The 17,841-nt window shown below is 51.4% G+C and overlaps 5 protein-coding genes across 5 annotated transcripts; 2 read left to right on the forward strand and 3 right to left on the reverse strand.

Moving 5' to 3' along the window:
* Nucleotides 1-186: 186 nt before the first annotated feature.
* Nucleotides 187-5,382, reverse strand: KD926_009036 (putative kinesin family protein (KinA); the record flags this gene model as incomplete). Its single annotated transcript, XM_053101631.1, has 8 exons — nt 187-296; nt 346-781; nt 832-1,132; nt 2,348-2,551; nt 2,617-5,042; nt 5,101-5,195; nt 5,276-5,301; nt 5,378-5,382. 8 exons carry the CDS (start codon nt 5,380-5,382, stop codon nt 187-189), a joined length of 3,603 nt encoding a protein of 1,200 aa, XP_052954799.1.
* A 933-nt stretch (nt 5,383-6,315) lies between these two features.
* ubc2 (E2 ubiquitin-conjugating protein RAD6) lies at nt 6,316-7,067 on the reverse strand (the record flags this gene model as incomplete). The annotated part of the gene is made up of 4 exons (XM_053101632.1): nt 6,316-6,439; nt 6,508-6,732; nt 6,789-6,853; nt 7,026-7,067. 4 exons carry the CDS (start codon nt 7,065-7,067, stop codon nt 6,316-6,318), a joined length of 456 nt encoding a protein of 151 aa, XP_052954800.1.
* A 553-nt stretch (nt 7,068-7,620) lies between these two features.
* On the forward strand, nt 7,621-11,694 carry KD926_009038 (Thiolase; the record flags this gene model as incomplete). Its single annotated transcript, XM_053101635.1, has 8 exons — nt 7,621-7,776; nt 7,835-8,779; nt 8,832-9,023; nt 9,621-10,541; nt 10,595-10,778; nt 10,825-11,489; nt 11,566-11,619; nt 11,680-11,694. The coding sequence occupies 8 exons, from the start codon at nt 7,621-7,623 to the stop codon at nt 11,692-11,694; spliced, it is 3,132 nt and encodes a 1,043-aa protein (XP_052954801.1).
* Nucleotides 11,695-11,994: 300 nt separating this feature from the next.
* KD926_009039 (chitobiosyldiphosphodolichol beta-1,4 mannosyltransferase) lies at nt 11,995-13,495 on the reverse strand (the record flags this gene model as incomplete). Its single annotated transcript, XM_053101636.1, has 3 exons — nt 11,995-12,942; nt 13,001-13,197; nt 13,261-13,495. The coding sequence occupies 3 exons, from the start codon at nt 13,493-13,495 to the stop codon at nt 11,995-11,997; spliced, it is 1,380 nt and encodes a 459-aa protein (XP_052954802.1).
* A 784-nt stretch (nt 13,496-14,279) lies between these two features.
* On the forward strand, nt 14,280-17,095 carry KD926_009040 (metal cation transporter MSC2; the record flags this gene model as incomplete). The annotated part of the gene is made up of 4 exons (XM_053101637.1): nt 14,280-14,701; nt 14,753-15,925; nt 15,976-16,194; nt 16,246-17,095. The coding sequence occupies 4 exons, from the start codon at nt 14,280-14,282 to the stop codon at nt 17,093-17,095; spliced, it is 2,664 nt and encodes an 887-aa protein (XP_052954803.1).
* Between the last annotated feature and the right edge of the window lie 746 nt (nt 17,096-17,841).

Consider the following 17,841-nt stretch of genomic DNA (forward strand, 5'->3'; position numbering starts at 1 on the left):
AGCAGAATATCTTGTTGGCTGTGGCTGTTTTCTCTCCTGCTCGCAAGTTGGAAGGTTCTCGAGAATCGAGTGTCTGCCGTATTGAGATGCTCTTTCTCAAGAGGCGCGCACTATGGCCTCGGGGATGGACTGGGATCGGTGCCATGTATCATCATAGTGACTCGAACTGGATAGTCCCAGTCGAGGTTAGTCAGCTTTGGCTCGTTGCCCTGCATCGAACCTGCCGTCGAACTTGTGGGTGTCGGTGAGTCTCATAGCACCAGTCTGCACCGTATTTGCTTCTTGAAGGGTCTTGACTGTCCCCACATGCAATGAATCAAGAGACACTTGTTTCTAACCAGCCACCAAGTTGAAGTTTCACTAGATGTCCCAAGTTCGTTGATCCATCTGCTTTCACACTCATTTCGTCTAAATCACGAAGGATGCCCTCTATATAACCCCCGGCACCACTGAGCTTTATGATAAAAGCAATCCCACGGTGGACGGCAAGAAGTCGTTGAGATGGTGGGTCAATGGTACGGTTAGGGCTCAGGGTCAGGGTCCGAACAACAGGGAGTAATGGGTCACTCAAAAATGTTTTTCGTTCTGTTGACTTGATCTCATATTGATATGGGTTGTCTGTGTGCTCAAAGTATATTTTAAATGCGCCAAATAGTTGATGATACTCGTGGGTTAACGTCATAGCGTTCATGGGGCTATCGATCTTCGGATATTCTAGAAGATGGGTGATTCCGTGCTCGAACATATTCAGGATTCGGAGAGCATTTTTCTCCGAATCGTTCTATGCGATATCTCAGTATAATGATTGTGAGTTACAATGAACCTACCTACCAGGTCCGTATTGTTCGAAGAAACCGACGTTAGGGAATGCGGTAAGATATGAGCAACTTCTGGAAATTGGAATCTGTCGTTTGATTCGTTTCGTAGAAAATGTCCATCATCATCCTTACAATCTTCCCCGTCTTGCTCGAGACGTCTCTCGGCTTCGCGTCGATCGAATTTTCGAGAAATCACGCACCGATGATGATCGCACATAAGGTGGATATTCGTTGTCTTGATGAATTGGTCGTAGGCGATTGTAATGAAAGGGATGCGGGCGTGGGTTGTGGTGTTTTGACCGACGCAGCTCTGACTGCAACTCCCATCATTCAGTAACAATCTTTGAAGCAGCGAGTTCAAGCCTAGAGAAAGGGAATATAGTACATGGAAGCAGTAAATTTTCAACGATATACTCATCAAAGTCCTCGATTGCGCCTTGAGTGCTTCTCGATCCTTCCGAGCCCCAGGATTGGAAATCTTCAAAGTAGCGTAGGTAACGAGTTATTTCCGGTCCCTGTATCTCATCTGTACCCGTGCACATAGATTCATATAAAAAGGAGAAGTAAAAAATCAAAAACGCATATGTCGGACCGAAAGCCCGTAACCGGCTAAATTCCACCTTAGCCTCTACCTAATTTTCGCCCCACTTCATGCCGCAGGTATATCCCGCTTGACGCTACGAATAACTGATGTTCTTCAACTAAACAAGTAAACAAGATATCAGACTACTCCTAGTGTTCATGGAGTACTACTTTATTATGGCCTGCACTGACCTATACCTAATGGGAGTGCCCTAGGTACAATACTTCCATTTAACGAAGAGAAAACATCATGTCAACCCAAGATCTCACTCAACATATATTTCTTGGAACAAATCCTCAGCCCATGATACATTAAAGCGGTCATCATCCATTGACCACGCTCGAATCGAATTCCAGTCTGAATTAGAGACAAATATCCTAGACAAAAAAAAAAAAAGAAAAAAAAAGAAAAAGAAAAAAACTCCTAACATCTATCATCTTTCAAAGCAACGAAAAGAAAATCAAGAAAATCGCCCGGATCGAATTTGATTCTCAGCCGCAATTATTGAACCAAGAAAAACCGACTCATCCTGCAATCTACTATTCCCGCAACGCAATGCTTTCTATCTTTTTTCTCTTTCATGTACAAGGGTATCGATGAGAAACCGAAGGGTTAAAAAGTACCCGAATCTAAATGTACCAAAGGGGGTGGATGGATGGGTGGGCGTATGTATGTATAAAGAGAAGGAAAGAGAACAGAAGGAAATCAACGTCACGAGCATAAATGAAACAAAGAAACTTCTTTGCAAACAGAGAAAACCAAGACATTCATCTTCGGCCAGATTCATATCATAAGCACAAGGCATGATGAAACAAAGATATGGAGAGGATATCGGCGTGCCAAGAAATGGAGGGAAAGAAAAGAAAAGGTATGGGTTAAATATCTTCGATGAAGGGATAAAAGAGACAACAGAAGAGAAATCGTGGATCATCGTCGATCAAAGAACCAGCTGGTGCGTTTCCCCGTCTCCTGAGACTGGACTCCGGCAATGGGAGCGTTGCTCTCTCCTCCGCCGCCACGGAGCGGCTTCGCAATTCTCGAGCCGCCAAAATTGAAACCGCCACTGCCATCCATAGCTGGAAGACCCCTGGTCGATCCCTGCTTCGCGGCTTCGAGTCTCTCTTTGACAGCGGTGAGTTGCGCTTCGAATCTAAGTGGGAGAATTAATGTTAGCGACTGGCCAAGGGCAGATAAGACCACGAGGGGCCTGCATACCTGTGGTTGGCTTGGGTAAGTTTCTCCTGGCTCTCCTGGAGCAGGCTCTCCAAGCTTGCGATCCGCTCGTTTCTGGCGATCAATTTCCGCTCGGCGATGGCCACTTCCTTCTTCAGGCTGCTGTTCTGTTCTACCAGCTGGCGCTGCACGTGGGTCAGTTGTTCCAGGTTGCGTTCCAGGAAGGCCATCTTCTTCTGCTGGGCCCGGTTGTTCGAAGAGCGAAGCACGTTGTTGTACTGCTCGCGTGCATCGTCCAGGGAGATCTCCAGCTCCACCACACGCTCACAGCGGTTCTGTAGGTCGCGCATCAGGGACTTTTTCATGGCGTCAAACTCGGCGATCTGCTGCTGCAGGTTCTTGCCGGCGGCGCCATTGGTCGACACCCGAGACTGGGAGTCGGCAAGGGACTGGCGCAGCTTGCCCAGCTCTTCGTCTTTGCGTGCAATCTCCCCTCGAAGCTCAGTAGCGGCCTGCAGCTCGGTCTCCTTGCGGGTAACGTAGACCTTCTCCAGTCGCTCTCTAATCTCCTCGATATCCCCTTCGCCCAGGTTTCGCTCCAGCAACTTCTCATAGTCCCGCTCGAGATTCGTCAACTTCTCCTCCACCTCCACTCTACGGCTGTCCTGCAGCTCGCCCAGTTCACCCCGATCGTTCATGGTGAGTTCGGCCTGGCGGATGAATCCCTGGGTCTCCATGAGGCTTGCTCGGAGCTCCAAGAGATCATCGGGGGCAATCGTCTCGCCCGTTTCGCTGACCTTGTGCAGGGAGTCGACCCGCTGGATGAGATCCTGCAGCTTCCGTTCGTTGTCCGAGAACACGTCGCCGCCGAGGTCAAATCCAGCCATCATCTTCGCCATCTTCTCAGCCTTCTTCTTTTCCTTCTCGTCGAGAGCAGCGCTGGTCTCCTTCGCCTTCATCCGGACATCCAGAAGCTGTTGCTTAACGTCGTCCAGCTCCGTGGTTAATTCCGAGTTAGCCTCCCGGAGACTGTCCATCGTAATGGACGCTTCCTTGCCCTCGTACGAGACCTTCTCAAGCTGCATGCGAAGTTCATTGACCTCAGTGTTCAGTTTGTCGTTGTCCTTGCCCGAGCGTGCCGAGTTCTCCTTCATACTCCGGAGCTCATCCCGGGCCTCGCGAAGGCCTCTCTCGACGTTGGCAATGTGCGACTCCTTCTCCGCGATCTGATCGTGCAGGTCATTCTCCCGCCGGAGGAATTCCTCTCGTTCATCCTTCTCGAGAATAATGCTAGGGGTGCTAGAGCGATCGCCGATGCGCGAATCCGGTCGCGGCGTCTCGGAGCGAGGGGTGTCTTGAAGTCGGGAGGGAGTGGCAGGACGTGGCGCGCGCGCCTCCGCCTTCGCGGCGCTGACCACTTCATTTCCTCGGGCGGGAGTCCATCGGTCCTTGGGCACCTGGTCACCACTTCGCCACGACTGAACCTCCACCTCCAAAGCCGAGATGTAGGATTCGAAGTTGGTGACCTGACCCTGGGCTTTACGCAGCAGCGCTTTCAGTTCCGCCGGACTCAACTCCGCATTGACCTTCGCCTTGTTCTTAATCGCCTTGGCGCGCACACCGAATCGCAGAGTAGAGATGGTTTCGGCATCGTTATAGCTACTGGGCGAGCAGTTGATGATCAGCGTGGTCCGCGAGTTACCTCCCAAACTCTCTTGCAGAATTCGAGTCAACTTCGAGTCACGGTACGGGATGTGACTCGATTTGCCGTCCGTGAGGGCGTTGATGACCATTCCCAGGGCACTCAAACTCTTGTTGATCTTCTTGGCCTCCTCGAGAGTCTGGCCACTGGCACCTGTCTTTCCAACCTTCTCACTACCGGCCAAATCGACCAAGAACAGCTGACCGCTCTTGGCGGAACCGGTCTCCAAATTCTTCTGCGTAACGGTGATGACGAAAATCGAATGGGACCGAGAAGACTCCTGGTTCATGTTGGTCGCGGAGACGGCCCTAGCCGCACCACCACGGCGCATCACCTCGTACACCTCCTGTACGCTAGACACGTAGACCTCCAACAGGCCCTTCACATAGACTCCTCGCGACTTCTCCTCGTGCACGGGCAGGTTATCGTTGTGGGGCACCAACAGATCGCGGATGCGTTCCATGTAGATTTCCATATAACTGACTCGGACGGTGTATTCCATGTTACTCGGGCTGGTGAGGATGCTGGCGAAAATCTGCTCGACGATACGCGGAATGACACCCTTGCCCATATCGTCCTCGATATCCGATCCCATCATGGTGTACGACTTTCCTGCACCGGTCTGACCATACGCGAAAACGGTTCCGTTGTATCCATTCAGAATGTCGTCCACGGTCGGTCGGATGGAGTAATCGAAGATGTCGCTTTGGTGCGAGTCCATGGGAAACACCCGATCGAAGGTGAAGGACCCTTGGCCTTCGCGCGACTATCCACGCAGTCAATACCACCATCCATCTCTAACTATCACCCAAGGGTAGACTCACGCTGATCTGACATGATTGCTCATTTTCAAAGTCAACGATGGGCTCTCCGCCGGACGACAATTCAACTTTGTTTTGCGGTCGGAATCTCGCAACGACTAAAGGACAAGGCAAAAACGTGTTAGTCGGATCGACCGCACGAGGGAAATGGAAGCAACACGGTCCACGGTCCACGTACCCTTGATGGTGTTGGGGCCAGATGACCTGTCATTCCAGATATATCGTCAGTGTGTGCTTTTCGGGCGGGAGGTATGGTGAAACGAGGCGGGGAGAAACTTACGCCATGATCGCTCTGACCCAAGCTCAAGTTCCAAACCAAGAAGAAAAGAAACAAGGTAAAAGGAGAAAGAAACACACCCCACGGGGAAGGGGGAGGAAGAGGGGGAAGGATTGCGGACGGTATTTCACAACCCGGTCAGGTCGAGGTCGAGTCGGTGGGAATTCCAAGACGGAGTGGGCGTTGTTTGGGTCAGGGGTCCACGTGCCGGGCACACGCAGATAACGTGGGCAGCTGAAGGGATCACCGACCCGGGCTACAGGGCAGAATCACGACGAGAGACCCGGAGAGATCACACAGCAAGGGGCGTTCCCGTGAGAGCAAATTTCACGGATCGGAGCAGGGCGCAGAGAAGCAAAGAGACGACGATTTCCTTGAGGAGTCGGTGGGAAGAGCGATTCGACACGAACCGTTAGTCTCGGTCTTGGCATCCGCCCGACACTCTTTGACGATGTTTACTTGGACTGTGCACGCTTCAGATGAGAAGGTACAATATTCAAGAGAATGAACTAGATGATAATATAGGAATGGAAATTGAAATAGAATAGAACTAGAACAATCCATGGAATTTACATGAAGTGTAATGAATGACAACTAATCATAATGACGGCCGTAACAGCTAAGCCTTATGCACTAGGATGCAGCAACGTGAAACAAAACAAGAAATGCAATTATCCACAAGACCGAGCAGAAAGATATTTACCAGGCGCCAAAACCCCGCGCTGTGCATGTCATCAAACGGCGTGAGAAATTCCCCGATCACAGCACCCGACAAGCCCGGTTCAGGCCGCTTGTCGTCTGTTTTCGACATGAGCGGACAAAGTCGTTTCCTCAATCAGACCATCAACAAACAAAATAAAAGATATAAGAGTCGAGAGGTGTATCAAAAGGCTAGTATAATAGAAAGGGGGCAACGAATCAAAAGAAAAGGGAAAAGCCAATTAATCCTCCCAGCTCTTCTCGACCGTTTCACGCACGCGCTTGATGTATTCCTTCCGATTGTCCTTGTAGAGGTTCGAGGCCTCTACGTTGGCTGGCGACGAGGTGTTCGGGTCATTGAGCAGACTGCGAGTGGCGGCGGAACGCTGTTAGTCTGACATTCTTGCATCTGCACGGCAGCCAATGAGACCTACCTCTGAATACTAGTGAGTATTGCCGCCACGTCATAAGTTGGGCTCCAACGGTTCTGCAGAATATCGAGGCAAAGCTCGCCAGTGCCATACACATTGGGATGAAACATCTGACTGATGAACTTGACGCCTGGCGGCTTGTTTGGGTACTGTTCCTCGAAATGCATGACCAGACGGAATGTTCCGTCCTCAAAGGGAGTATCGGCGGGTCCAATGATCACGGCATTCCTGGAGGCAAAGCATGGTCAACGCCGGCTTTTTTCAACAGCATCACGAAGCCTTACCAAGTCATAACATTGTCCGCTACTGGAGATGCTGAAACGCCGGCTGGGGGATCGGTTTGCATACGCTGTTCACCAAGACTTGGTTAGCGCACGAGATCTTGCTAGGAGAGTGTTTCCATTAAATTTAGATGTCGACCAAATCGATCAAAACTGGACAGAAAGATATATGATAGAATTCTTGGTATATAGAAACATTGGCGGGTGCACAGGTAAGGAGAACAGGCAAGGAGCACAGACCTTAAAGTCACGCATGAGACGGCGGCGAGCAGAGGTCGACATCGCGGCGGGGTACGGGAGACTATCGGGAGGGAGCTATCGGGCGATAAAGGGTATGGAATCGAAGATACCGGGATGCCGATGAGGGCTGCGAAGCCTTAACAAAAAGGAGACCCGAACGCAGAGTGAAGGGGAAGTGTAGGAAGTGGCGAGTCAGTAGAGTCGGATGGGATGAAATGGAAAACACGGGAATGGAAGAGAGCGAGAGGGAACAATAAGGGCAGGTGGTGCAGATCCCGCCGCTGCTCGGGCGGTCCGCTGGTCGCCGTCGGTTGAACTCTCCCAAAGGGGAAACTAGCTCTTTTGGGCGCGGCCTCCGATCGCACTCGATTATGTCATAGTCTGCAGCTCGGTCACATGATCTGAAGTCACGCAGCGGTGGCCAACAGCCTCGGTCCAACGCGGGCGGGCGGACAAGCGGCTACAGGCGGAATACGTTATTGCGGAGAAGGCATGTAAGTAGTGTTGTTAGCCACGACTACACTACTTCACTCATCCCTTTTCCTCTCAACACATCTGTCCATCTACTCCGCTCGTCACATTAATCCATTCCAGGATGGCCATCTACGCATCGACCGGGCAGACAGCCCGCCTGTTCTCCAAGAGACTCCCCGCTCGCCAGTGGCAGAGACACTTCAGTGCTGCTCGCCCGGTGTTTAAGGAGATCCAGGATGCTTACATTCTCAGCGGTGCCCGCACGCCGACTGCAAAGGTGGGAATTCCTGGTTCCCAGTCTGCCAGCGCAATTTCAATCTCACTGACGAATTCAGTTTAACGGCTCTTTCGCCTCAGTTTCTGCCCCCGAGCTGGGCGCAACGGCCATCAAGTCGGCCATGAGCAAGTCGAATGTCCCCACCGAGAAAATCACAGATGTCTACATGGGTAACGTGCTGCAAGGGTCGGTGGGACAATCCCCAGCTCGACAGGCCTCTATCTTCGCCGGTCTGTCTCCCACCGTGGAAGCTTTGACAGTCAACAAGGTGTGTGCGTCTGGCCTCAAGGCTGTCGCACTGGCCGCGCAGAACATTCAACTTGGTCTGGCGGAGGCCCAGATTGCCGGTGGCATGGAGAATATGTCTCGGGTTCCGTACTATCTTCCTCGTGCCGGCCAGTTGCCTCCGTTTGGTGATTTGAAGCTGGAAGATGGTTTGGTTAAGGACGGTCTCTGGGATGTCTACAACAAATTCCACATGGGCATTTGTGCCGAGACCACGGCGAAGAAATACGATATCTCCCGGGAAGCCCAGGATCAGTATGCGATTCGGTCCTACGAGAGAGCACAGAAGGCCTGGGCCGAGAACAAGTTTGCGGACGAAATTGTGTCTGTCACCGTCAAGGGCAAGAAGGGAGACACCGTGATTGAGCGTGACGAGGGGTACGAGAACTTGCGTGCCGACAAGATGGCGACTTTGAAGCCGGCCTTCCTCAGAGACGGTACTGGTACCGTGACTGCTGGTAATGCTTCGACTATGAACGATGGAGCCTCTGCCCTGGTCATCACTAGCAAGGACATTGCCCGTGAATTCGGTCAGGGTAACCGTGCCTTGGCGCGCATCGTCTCCTCTGCCGATGCTGCCATTGACCCCGTGGACTTCCCCGTTGCCCCCGCCAAAGCAGTCCCAATTGCTCTTGAGCGAGCCGGAATCACCAAGGAGCAAGTTGCCGTGTGGGAATTCAACGAAGCGTTTGCCGCCGTCATCAAGGCCAATGAGAAGGTTAGTTTCCCTAAACCCTGCCAAGCCTCATTTATTTTCTAACAGCACCTAGATCTTGGGACTTGAGAACGCTCGCGTCAATCCTCTTGGAGGAGCCATCTCCCTTGGACATGCCCTTGGTAGCTCTGGATCGCGTATCCTGGTAACCCTTCTGCATCAGTTGCAGCCTGGTGAATATGGTGTTGCTGCTATTTGCAATGGTGGCGGTGCCGCTAGTGCCATGGTTGTCCAGAAATTGGATAAGGTCGAGTAAACACACAGTCATGCCAATACATAGTGTGCTGGTTCCTTGACATGCAACATCGATCACTCAGTTGACAAAAGCAGCCATATGAATCTTATACCCGTCAATCACCTGTCAGAATACTATAAATGTACATAATCCACAAATCATGAATTCCCAATTTCACATAATTTGACGATAATTCTCTTGGACCATCTCGTAGTTCATCCCTCACAGCACGTGATGCGCGATCGCAAGCTATTCCCCATTGGGAGGTCATATTTTGCGCTAACCCAAAGCATCCGCAAAGCATCTGGATCTGAAGCGCATTTCACTTGCAACAAACTTACAACAGCGCGCGAAAGTGTCGCTGCGGGGATCTAGTTTTCCTTCTTTGCAGATATCTTGATCATGAGCTCTATTCCCCTTTGGCACTCTAGTACGAAAAATGCCGGACCCGCTCGAGCTCCAATTATTCCCCTCTTGTCTAAACTGCCTGTCATGGTCGGAAGACGGCGAATTGGCCGTGGCAGCCGGGGACCATGTTCAGATCCTGGTGAATCTCCACTCAAACTCCTTATACCAAGCACACGAAATGCGTACTAATTTTCCAACCAGACTCCCAAAAAAGCCAGCCAAGGTGCAGAACCTGCATCTAGCGCCCGCCAGCCAAGCGCGTGGCAGATCGCACGAGTTCGTACAAATGTATTCACGGACGAAGAATGGCCCACGATACTGGCTCAGCAGCGGGCCAATTTCTCTGTCGGGCGCGAGCAGTCCCTCAGTAATGTTGCTGCTCTGGCTTGGTCGCCGCCGGGGGTGGGAAAGTCCCGACGTTGTGTGCTGGCAGTCTTAACGTCCAATATGGTGCTGTCCCTGTTTGAAGCGGTCGGTGCACAGGGGAAGTGGACGCGAGTGGCTCTTGTTAATCAGGCGTTGAGCCAGCGGGCTCAATCATTGACGCAGAGGGAAGGGGAGCGGGTGCGGAAGTCTTCGATTACTTCGTTTGCCTGGTGTCCTGCGCTCAAGGTGCCTGCTTCGGAGGATGGAAAGACTCCGCATTCAAGGGATGGGGCGGAGAGCAGGTGGGGGATTCATTTGCTTTCCGTTGTTACGGATGAGAATGAGGTCATTCTGCTGCATCCGAGAAGGACGTCTACTGGCTACTCGATAGAGATGCTGTCGAGTGTATTCGTTGAAGAATCCGCCCTGCGATATCCTCAAATCCAGCCTGGTTCGGTATTATCGACCGTACTTAAGACGCAAACAAAATCTTTGTCTATCGCGTGTGGGCCCTGGTTCTACCGTCTCAGTGGAAAGGGTAGGCAAGCTGTCTCGTCTGCAACTGCAAATGTGGCTGTTCTGTATGGCACGACAGTCAAATTGGTCAGATTGGATATTTCATTAGCCAGGGATGAAGAGCAACAGCAGTCTCAATCTCGTCACAAAATCACGGCTGATTGTCAAGAGAATACTCTTGTTCAGTGGCCAGATATGAACTATTATCATTGCACGGGTCCACTTCAATGGTTATATAAGGTAACAAACGTTGTTACAACTCAATTATCGGACCCTGCTAAATATTGATTCAGGATGGGTCTCCAGAATTACGGCTTACGTGTGGCACTTTCGGCGGTATGCTTCTTATAACACTCTCATCCAGTGCCTACGATGGAACGGGGGCTGCCAGTCAAGCCCAATTACAAGAATCATTGTTCGAGACAAACGCAGCCGGCGCGGACAGTGAAGAACGGGGACATTGGGAAGCAATTGGAGGTAAGAAAGTTCATTCAACTGCGCAAACACCGCTCACAAAAGATAGGAATGAGGTCCATATTCGACAAACAGACAGACAGTCAAACCCTGCACCTTGGCACCATCGGAGGATACACGTTATCCATGATCCCTTCAGCAGACCACACCAGCTACCAGTTCTCTGAACCTCCATGGAAGCAGCAATTCGACGGCATTCGCGAGCGATTCGATATTGACGGTGACCTGGCCGGACTAGCGATCGGTCGCATTTGGGGTCTCGCAGATTGCCGGGGGCTTGTCGCCACGGCATTTACTTTAAACCCAGGAGATCTGATTGAATACCGCACTGCAGCGGAGGAACGAACGACGATTATTTTCTCCCGAGCATACGACCCAGCTCGTGAGTCCGACGACGCCGTCATCCGTCCAGCTGAACCGGACCGTTCTCCTAGTTTCCTGCGCGCAATGCGTGAAGAGATCTTGAGCTACATCCTCTTTTCAAACAACGGCAAATTCGATCAGCAACTATGGGGTTCCAAGCTAATTTATGCTGCTGCGTGTTGCACGCTTGTCGAATCTGAGGATCCCAAGTTACTGTCGCAAGCCCAGAAGGCACTTGAATGGTTAGCCAAAACGACGGGGGCCGATCTATCCGAGGAGATCAACAAGATAAAAAACAAGATAGACAACCTCAAAGACAAAACAAACAAAAGCTCGGCCCCAGGGCCCATTGTGAGTGCTAAATCTATAGAGCAGCTCACAGGGCCAGGTGAGCGGATGTTTGAGAACTGCGAGATTTGTGATGCAGGGATTGGGTGGCATTCCGGTCAAGAAGCACAGTGCGCCTCGGGTCATCTATTTGGTATGTCTCCTCTTTGCGGTTCTTGCTCTTATGTTTGGCTTACTCTAACATTGCTTGCAGTTCGATGTGGATTGACATTATTGTCTATTCAAGATCCTGGAATCTCGAAATTCTGTTCTCTTTGTGGGACAGAATTTCTCAACGAGGAACTTACGGCTAATTCGCATGAACCTGAAGTTCAGAAAGCAAACAGTCTTTTATCGGACGTTTTCGACACGTGTATTTACTGCAATGGCAAATTTTGAAATTAGCGTTATGTTTCTCTTGACTTTTCTTATTATTGTTCCATTTTTATTATGTGTATGTGGTGATTGTGGTTAGATTTGTGTCTTTTTCATTGGGATGTGGATGGGCCAGCCAACTAAATATATTGCCTCACGATGTCAACCCAAACAGCTTCCCAGCCACAGGATCCCACTCGTCTTCCCAGCGACGGGTGCTTTCCTTACGCGCACCCGCCTTTAGATTTTCGAGGTTACCGGGGTTTTCAAAAAGATCTACAAGCTGTTCCACAAGCTCCGAGGAGCTTCCGAAGCCCCTCCCATTTACGCCCTCAGTCACAAGTTCCGGCCACGCTTCAAACCGATTCCAGCCCACGACCGGCAAACCAGCCCCAAACATATCGACAACCTTCATTGGCAGATCCACGCCACTGCTACTCGTATGCAAACTGACGCCCAAGGACGTGGACGCCAGGAGGCGGGCATACCCGGTCGTACTGAGCCATGCAGTACGAATGGTGACCTTGTGTAATTTCCCAGCCTCTTCAAGCTGAGAGATCTGTTTCAAGTACATTTCCTTCTGCGGGCCTTTACCCGTTATGATGGCCAGCACGGTGGGTAAATGGGGCTTCGAGGAAGTTGCAATCTCCGAATACCGACACAGGGCATCGATAAGAAGCGAGAAATCCTCGTCCGGTGTCCACGATGTCGAGCTGACGAGAACACGGAGCTCTTTCGACTTAATCAATGGCTGTACGGAAGAAGCTTCGGGTAGCGAGAGGAGGAACTCCTGTCGCGCGTTTTCGTCCTCAATGGGTTGTAGGTGTCTAGCCGGGCGGTCGTGAAGCGGCAGGATTGGGGCCTTCAATCCGAACTCATTCTTCAAAACCGAGGCCATCGCTTTCGTCACACACAGGTGCGCCGTGGCATACCTGCAGAACGTCTTCTCATACCACTTAGAGAACCGTACGAGCGGGTGGTTGTCTCCAAGTTTCAACGCCAGGATGCTATATCCAAAATTATGCCAGTCGATGACCAGATCGGTGTTTCGCAGTGAGCAGGTAACGGAGGCGATCGCGAGGGAGGGAATGGACGGAGGATTCTGTGAAGAATGTCAATTAGTACGGAGGCCATCAGAAATGGCGGAAGCTGCAACCAACCTGAACAAGAAGCCATTTCACCGGCTTTGTACGATAACATAATGTCCACCATAAACAGATCACTTGAAATAGGACCTTCAGCGGACCGAAGGCCAGGAACAGAAGCTTGTTGCTTGTTTGTAGAATGGACGGATGGGGAGGGAGGGCGACGATGGAGATTCTAGAATCGGAGACGATGTCGGGGTGAACTTCGGATTCTATACACATCGCATTAGTTTTTTTTGAGTCCTACACCGAATGATCATGTCATGAACTCCTACCTTGGTATCCGATTATCTCTACTCGGCCTCCACCGCGGGCAATGCTCAGTGCATGGTATTGCATGCGCGGACTGCGCCCGATATCTCCCAGGACTAAAATTTGTACCGATGTTTTCGGGTCAGTAGGAGCCCTCTCCTTGCGCTGTTTGTGGTCATATTGCGACGGTAACAATAGGAGGGAGAGCGTGAGAGCCGTCGAGACGTAGTAGGCGATATTGATGAAAGACTCGATCATGGTGAGATAGGGGATGAAAACCACACAGACTGGATGTAGATCATCGTTGAGTAAACTGGTGGAATGGAATGCACTAGTTAAAGCGCATTGACCGCATAGCTCATCTGAAGCTATACACCGTACTGGCCAGGTGGATGATCGGTGATAAAAGGACAGCACGGAGTAAACATGACCCGAGCGCCCCCACACAAGGATCAACAAGCGCGCGTCTGCGCTGGGAGTATGGACTATTGAATACTATTGAATCACGGTCTCGCAGGCAGCTCAGGTCTGCAATCCCCATAAGGGAGGGGTGCAGGGGTGACGGGCTATTATTACTTGTCGGACGACAATTCTCCGATCGCTGTTCGTCATGTTCCATCATCGAGTCCTCCAGAGTAGTTATCGGCTCCTGAAATGTCAGGCACCTGCAGAGACAACCACCCGGGGATCACGTGCGGCGATCCTTATCGCCAGGCGATCAGCGCCAATCCGCCATCCGCCCCCGGGTTGCATCTGGGGTCCAAACTCCCTTCTGGCCACGCCTGCTCTTCCCTCCCCTCCTCGTCGCTCCTTGCTTTTGTATTGCATCCGTTGAGTGCGCTATGCCGCACCCCTTGTCTACTCGCTCCGTCGCTCCTTTCAATTGAGCTGTTAAAGGCTCTGGTACCCCCTCAGTTTCCTCGGAAGTGCCCTCCGCCCGGCGATCGCCCTAAACCGCCTGCCTCCTGTTCGTTTCCCCTTAGTCGCCGCCGACTGTCGACTCTCTCACCCACGACGGATCGCATAAGCGACACTTGAGACCATGTCAACGGGGTCACCGGTGTCCGGCGTGGATACAATTTCATCGATATCGCATGGACACAGCCATGGACATGGACATCGACCCAGCCGTGGTCGCGGCCACGGTCATTCTCGCTCGAATCGGTGGTCGCACGGCCCCATTTCTCACTCGGTGTCCTCATTTGACGCCTCGACGATTACACAACCGCTGTCGCAGTCTGTGACAGCTTCTGATATCTCCAATGGCTCGCCGCCTAGCAAACACTGGCATGGACACCAGCATACGCACTCCCATGCCTCGTCGATCCATGAGAACGGATGGGCGGGTGTGAACCACGTCGATGCGTTTCACACACATACCCCTAAACATAGCCACGCCGGCAGTATTACGGGATTGACACCGGATACGCCCTTAGTATCTGCGGACCCTGAGCCGACGACCGTGTAAGTCGTCCAATCATTGATTGATGATGGAACTGAAGCTGACGCTCTCAGTTACGAGGGATTTACCGGGATTCTAGCAGCGCTTCCGTGGATCGCCGTGTCGTGGTATTACCAGCAGTACGTACAATGGGAATCTCCGGTGCCGGTGCCTGGTGAGGATGCTAGCGACGATACCTGGACAGCTGCCAGCAGTGGACGGTTAGACCACACCGCGCAGAGGGCTGGTTTCCTGGCTGCCGCAACGATGGTTGTACTCGGATGTACGCAGGCGATTCAGCTTGTCCAACGCGGTGACTCGACGCCAACCATGCCTAAAATCGGCCCCAACGAAATCCGCAGTTCCCTTGGGAAGGTGTGCTCTATCGCGTTGCCGATTTATGCCTCCTTGAAAATAGGCGGGTTTCTGGTCGCATTCGCTCTGTTACTTGCGACTGCAACTGGTCTCCCGACAATCATTCCGGGCAACAATCCTCAGCCTGGCAACCAGGGCCGGCTGATGCAGAAGAAGCCGACGGTGGGTGTTATTTTGGCGGTCGTTGCTTTCAGTTTTCTGGGCATGAATACGTCTTGGGACACGGAGCCTTTTCTGGGCTATTCATCCTTGTTACTGTCGGTCTTCGTCATCCGCCCTCCTTTCTCCGCCTCTACATCCTCAGTTTCGACTTCAACTTCGGGCCTCGGTATCTCAGTGCCTGGAAGTAGCGTTGACTCCAAATCGGCGTCTGCGAGTGCCTCTCCAGTTACCTCTCTAGAAGAAGCAGTTCTCACTGCTGGCACAGGTCTACTCCTGGCAGTGGCAACTGCGATTACTTCCAGAGGCATGTCATTTCAAGCCATGGACTTTGTGTATATACTTTTGACCGCAGGCGCGTTTGCGGTCTCCTTGATTTTTCTAATCCCGAGCAACTTGCGCTCCCCACACAAGATCGGCCTTGCCATCGGGACGGGCACTGCATCCCTGTTGTGCGCACCGCCTATGCGCGACGGTATTTATCTAACCTACATCTCCCGGGGTATCCTGGCCGCGCTTTCATTCCCAGCCGCCCGGTTTGATGACAAGCACTTGCGCCTCGGAACCCATTCTCACAATCATCACCATCATTCCCACCACGGCAAGGATGAGTCACGAATAACGAAATTAATCATCCGGTATAGCGAGCCGTATCCCCTGTTGTACAGCATCCTCAAAGAGAGTGACTCGCGACGCATCTTCTATTTCATGACGTATGTCTTGCCTAACTTCACTGAGTGACCGACCGGCTAACACGCCACAGTCTTAATTTCGCTTTTATGCTTGTCCAACTATCTTATGGCTTCATTACCGGGTCATTAGGCCTGCTCAGCGACAGTATCCATATGTTTTTCGACTGCCTCGCGCTAGTGGTTGGCCTTTGTGCAGCTGTCATGAGTAAATGGCCGCCCAGTGCGAGATTTCCCTATGGCTACGGCAAGGTAGACACCTTGTCGGGGTTTGCCAATGGCATCTTCCTTATGTGAGATTTTCCATCTACAGTTTCTTAAAATCCATCACTGACTCCTAGCAGGATCATTAGTATTGAAATTATCTACGAGGCGGTGGAGAGACTCTCGTCTGGCAGTCAGATGCACCGCCTGGGCGAGCTTCTCGTCGTGAGTGTTGCAGGTCTCCTCGTGAACCTTGTCGGTATCATGGCCTTCGATCATGCCCATCACCATCATGGACATGACCACGACCACTCTCACGGAAATGAGAACATGCACGGCATCTTCCTCCACATCCTTGCCGATACTCTCGGATCTGTGGCCGTTGTTATCTCGACCGTTCTGGTCCACTACTCGGGCTGGGCCGGATACGACCCTATTGCCTCTTGCATGATTGCCATTTTGATCTTTGCGTCCGCTATCCCTCTTGTCAGCAGCACTGCTAAATCGCTGCTTCTCACTCTTCCGGCGGACGTGGAATACAACGTTCGCGACACTCTAGGTGGTGTGAGTAACTTGAGGGGCGTTGTGGGATACACTGTCCCCAAGTTCTGGTTAGACGACACGGCAGCCTCAGGCGATGATCATCATCACCATGGTCACAGCCACGACCATAGTCACGACCATACCCATGGCCACACCCACGATGACTGTCATGACCACGGCCATTCACATAGCCATCACGATCACTCGCACCCCCACTCTCACGACCATAGTCACTCTCATGATCACGACCACGACCACGACCACGAAAAGACCAACCCCAACGTCCTCGGCGTTATCCACGTCATCGCGTCTCGCACCGCAGATCTCGAAGATGTCCGACAACGAACCGTCGACTTCCTCCGGGAAAAGAAGATGGATATTCTGGTCCAGGTCGAACGCGAAGGCGACGGACGATGCTGGTGTGGTGGTGGAAATAAAATATCCTGATCTTGGGCACATAAGTGAGTTTGTCCCAACATCGGACAAACAAAGCAAAGCAAACCAAAAACTACGAAATTATTGTTCCTTACTTAACCTTCTGGTCTTGTATGTTTCCTTTTTTTGAACGATGGTACATATGGAATGGCTGGTGTGCTGTATATGAATGCCATACAAGTGTTGTTGATAGCTGTCTGAACTGTGCAATAATCGATAGAGCTTGACATGTTTGTAGTGTTGAATTGGTAGTGTGTTGATACTTTGACACTCCTGTTTGATATATGTTAAGTTAACGTAGGCTACAGTAATTGACTGGGTGCACGATGATGAAATGAAGGAATGGAGGGATGCCCTGAACAACACTGATGATTGAACTGATGGATTGATATAGGAAGAATCGAGATCTTCCATAGAGGTGCCCATCTAAAAGATGCCTCAGGAGGGGTCCTGAGTAGAAGTTGTCTGATGTGCTTATTTGTTTGGTTGGGGGGCATTGTTTGTTTGTAGCGTCAAGCGGGATATACAGATAGTGAGCGAGTATATGGCCTGGTTTTGGTAGGGATATATTGTATAGTTCTCGCACATTAATATCCATATTTGTAACATATCAACGACGATGAAACCATTAAATTTACAGCTAGGAAAGCATTTTTGATCCATGCAGTATGTCTTAATTGCGGCAGATGATCTCCCATATGTACAGTAGCTGGCCAAGTGAAGTTGCCGGATCTCTCCGTCAAAGCCCGGACACAGCT

The sequence above is a fragment of the Aspergillus affinis genome (assembly GCF_023601865.1).
Source record: "Aspergillus affinis strain CMG 70 chromosome Unknown NODE_62_length_193083_cov_87_906428, whole genome shotgun sequence".
Classification (NCBI taxonomy): Eukaryota; Fungi; Ascomycota; class Eurotiomycetes; order Eurotiales; family Aspergillaceae; genus Aspergillus; species Aspergillus affinis.